This window comes from Oncorhynchus masou, chromosome 6 (assembly GCF_036934945.1).
Source record: "Oncorhynchus masou masou isolate Uvic2021 chromosome 6, UVic_Omas_1.1, whole genome shotgun sequence".
In the NCBI taxonomy this organism is placed as follows: Eukaryota; Metazoa; Chordata; class Actinopteri; order Salmoniformes; family Salmonidae; genus Oncorhynchus; species Oncorhynchus masou.
This window is the reverse complement of record NC_088217.1, coordinates 76,225,863-76,229,691: the sequence shown is the minus strand read 5'-3', so window position 1 is coordinate 76,229,691 and position 3,829 is coordinate 76,225,863. Positions and strand designations below refer to the sequence as shown.

The 3,829-nt window shown below is 44.9% G+C and overlaps 1 protein-coding gene across 1 annotated transcript; it reads left to right on the top strand.

Moving 5' to 3' along the window:
* Positions 1 to 532: 532 nt before the first annotated feature.
* Positions 533 to 3,356, top strand: LOC135541695 (uncharacterized). Its single transcript, XM_064968008.1, has 3 exons — positions 533 to 598; positions 946 to 2,151; positions 2,532 to 3,356. Exons 1-3 carry the CDS (start codon positions 533 to 535, stop codon positions 3,060 to 3,062), a joined length of 1,803 nt encoding a protein of 600 aa, XP_064824080.1. The 3' UTR covers positions 3,063 to 3,356.
* The last annotated feature ends 473 nt before the right edge of the window (positions 3,357 to 3,829 follow it).

The following is a 3,829-nucleotide window of genomic DNA, read 5'->3' as shown; positions in this document are numbered from 1 at the left end:
TCTCCTCAACATTGAAGGTCCCCAAGAACAAGGTCCCCAAGTTCTCCATCATTCTTAAATGGAAGATGTTTGGAACCACCAAGACTCTTCCTAGAGCTGGCCGCCCAGCCAAACTGAGCAATCGGGGGAGAAGGGCCTTGGTCAGAGAGGTGACCAAGAACCAGATGGTGACTCTGACAGAGCTCTAGAGTTCCTCTGTGGAGATGGGAGACCCTTCCAGAAGGACAACTATCTCTGCAGCACTCCATCAATCAGGCCTTTAAGGCAGAGTGGCCCGATGGAAGCCTCTCCTCAGTAGAAGGCACACATCCCGACAGTTTGCCAAAAGGCACCTGAAGTCTCTCAGACCATGAGAAACAAGATGCTCTGGTCTGATGAAATCAAGATTGAACTCTTTTGCCCCAATGCCAAGAGTCAGATCTGGAGCAAATCTGCCACCACCCCTTCGGTGAAGCATGGTGGTGGCAGAATAATGCTGTGGGGATGTTTTTCAATGGCAGGGAATGGGAGACTAGTCAGGATCTAGGCAAAGATGAACAGAGCAAAGTACAGAGAGATCCTTGATGACAACCTGCTTCAGAACAATCAGGACCTCAGAGTGTGGTGAAGAGTCACCTTCCAACAGAACAATGACCCTATGTACATAGCCAAGACAACGCAGAAGTTTCTTCGGGACAAGTCTCTGAATCTCCTTTATTGGCCCATCCAGAGACTGGACTTGTACCGGATCGAACATCTCTGGAGAGACCGGAAAATAGCTGTGCAGAAAATCTCCCCATCCAACCTAACTTGGATTCTCCTAACAAAATGTGGAAAAAGTGAAGGGGTCTGAATACTTTCCGAAGGCACTGTATATGTGATGTATAAGTAAATAGCGTTGACTCATAAAGTATGTATGTCGTGAATGTGATCACTTTCAACATGTCTGTTTCTTTTCTCCCACAGAATGTGAGAGATGTGACCAACTGTCCACTCACTGAGTTCATGGCTCCCTGTATTGACTCCCTCCCACCGCTGGCTTTCACTAATCGGAGGCCTATACTAACCATGTTACATCCCCCCTCTCCATTGGCCATACGCACTCAGGATGCACAGCGGTTCATTGTATTTTCATACTTTGTCCCTGCTGAGTGCCCAGTTGCTACAGAGGCCACAGCAGATGTATCTACTCATAAAAGAGAGGACTTGTTGACAGATACACATCTTTCCTCATTGCTGCATCGATACCTGCCACACTTCTATAACGATGACTCCATTCCACCACAGCAGACAGTAGAGGGAACCACTGAGGTCTCAGTTGCTAAAGTGGCTATATCTAATATAAAGGAAGAGGACAGATTCTATCCTTTCTCCCTCCCACCACTGGCTCAGCGGTTCGTTGGCAATTCATTCATTGTCCCGGAAACCTCACAGCCTGCTGTTTCAGCCACAGAGTGCCGAATTGCCAAAGAGGCCACTGCAGACACAGCCATTGTCAAGAGAGAGAACCGATGGGCAGCCAGAAGTCTTCCTTCAGTGCTGCCTCCAAGTCTGCCACCAGTCTTTGTCATTGACTACAAACTGCCAGAGGAGGCAGTAGAGGGAACCAACAAGTGTCCAGTCGCCAGTGAATCTGCCGCTTCCGTGTCCGCTGTCCTCCAAGAGGAGTTTTCAGCTGATAAGAGTCTTCCTGCACCCGCAGCATTGCCTCTAAGGCTGCCCTGCACCCACAGCATTGACCACAAACAGCTATGGGAGAAAGTTGAGGACAACACAGAGTTCTCAGTAGACAAAGAAGCAACTGTTGCCATTTACACTTGGGAAGATAAAAGTACTTCAGTTTTGCCATGCATCCACAACAACAACGACCACCAACTGCCAGAGGAGACAGTTGAGGACAACACAGAGGGCTCAGTTGACACCGATGCAAGTGCAGTTGCACCCACTGTCAAGAGAGAGGAACTGACAGGTGATAAAAGCCCTGTCCGAGCAATTCCTCCAATCCTGGGATGCATCCATGACAAGGACCACAAGGAGCCAGAGCAGAAAGTGAAGGGCCCTAGTGAAGAGGTGGATCTCTGCCCTCACACTCACCAGCTGGACCCAGATGTTAACTTAACTCTGGCAACCCGCAATGATGAACCCAGGACCTGGACCCTGGAAGAGGCAAAGGTAGGTGTCCTATTTTACACTACTACTTTACAGGTATGGGGGTCAGTTCCATTTCAATTCAAAGCATTGAAGAGAATTGGAATTTTAGAGTTCTTCTTGAATTGACTGGAATTGACCCCAACCTTGCTGCTCTTTGCTCATAGTATGAAACATCACCCCTCACTAGAGTTAACATTTGTATTACTTTTAGTATGGACCCAGGAAGAACATCTATGGGTATTGTAAAATATAATGGGAATACAAAAAAACAAGGGACCTTAATTACTGTCCTCCAAATTGTGTGCCCCATGAGGTCATCATTGTATGTCGATCACTCAAATGTGTATTGAATGTGACACATTGGAACAATATTACATCTAGAGTCAATGTCTTCCTGTCAGGATTATTGGATAGGCATTGATATTGAGAGTGAAGAGAGGAGCGTCAAGGAAGAGGTGAGACAGAGGGAGGGATTGAAGCGTGAGGCGGACTGTGCCCATTCCAAGAGCTCCAATGGGATGGCTTCATCAGAGAGAGCAGATACCATCCTTGGAAGAGTGGGCTTTCTGGTCATGAACCACATGCAGAAAATCCCATTCTTGAAGATGAAGGAAAAAGAGAAAGATAAGAAACTGCATAAGAAGTTGAAAGATGACGAGAAAGAGAGAAAGGAGAAGAAAAACCAGGAGGAGGAGAACAAAAAGAGGGAGAAGAAAGAGATGAAAGAGCAGAAGATAGTCATGAAGGATGAGAAAAAGAGGGAGAAGTTAGAACAGAAAAAGAGAGAGAAGGAAAGAAAAGAGAAGGAAAAGGCAGAGAAAAAGAGGTTAGAGGGGCTGATGAAGATACATAATGACATGATGAAAGACAGGATTAAGAAAGAGAAGAAGTGTTCTGAGGAGCTGAAAAAAAAGAGAGAAAGCTCAAGCTGAGTTCTTGGAGATGGAGAGAAAGATTCAAGAAAAGGAGGAGAAGAAGAGAGAAAAGAGGAGGAAAGAGGAGAGGAAGAGACTCGAGAAGAAGAAAAAGAGGGAGCCAGCTGGAGATGGAACTGAGAGGGTGATAGAAGAGCAGGGAAAGGATGAAAGCTAGAAGATGGATGAGTAGACTGGGTATTAGAGAGAGAGAGCAGGGCGGGATACTGTATTTTTGCATGCAATGAAAAATGCAATAAAAAAAATCTAATAAAAAGGTTTACTCTCTGTTTGATTTTTGTCAAGGCATACTGTATAACACAGTTTAAACACACAATGTTTACATTTCACAAATCTGGGGAGTGTTGCACTGTTAAAATGTTGAATTCCAAATCTACCCGATGGAGCGGAGCTGTAATGAGATGAGGAGGACGGAAAGGGAGGGGGAGTAGATGGAGGGAAGAGCGGAGTTTGTTAGAGAGGAAATTGATAGGAATGAATATGACAAAGAGGAATATGATAGAATGGAATACGATAGAGAGGAATACGATAGAGAGGAATATGATTGAGAGGAATATGATAGAGAGGAATCTCATAGAGAGGAATATGATAGAGAGGAATATGATGAAGGGAAGATGATAGAGAGGAATACGATAGAGAGGAAAATGATAGAGAGGAATATGATAGAGAGGAATATGCTAGAGAGGAATATGATTTTTTTTAAATTTTATTTAATTGAACATTTATTTAACTCGGCTTGGATAAAAAATACAGTGCCTTGCGAA

What these genes read in the sequence shown, in the direction of transcription:
- LOC135541695 (XM_064968008.1), top strand. Translation starts at nt 533, where the DNA reads ATGAACAGAGCAAAGTACAGAGAGATCCTTGATGACAACCTGCTTCAG. An exon ending in AGAACAATCAGGACCTCAGA is followed by an intron (nt 599 to 945) that starts GTGTGGTGAAGA and finishes TTTCTCCCACAG; the next exon opens with AATGTGAGAGATGTGACCAA. An exon ending in GGACCCTGGAAGAGGCAAAG is followed by an intron (nt 2,152 to 2,531) that starts GTAGGTGTCCTA and finishes TCTTCCTGTCAG; the next exon opens with GATTATTGGATAGGCATTGA.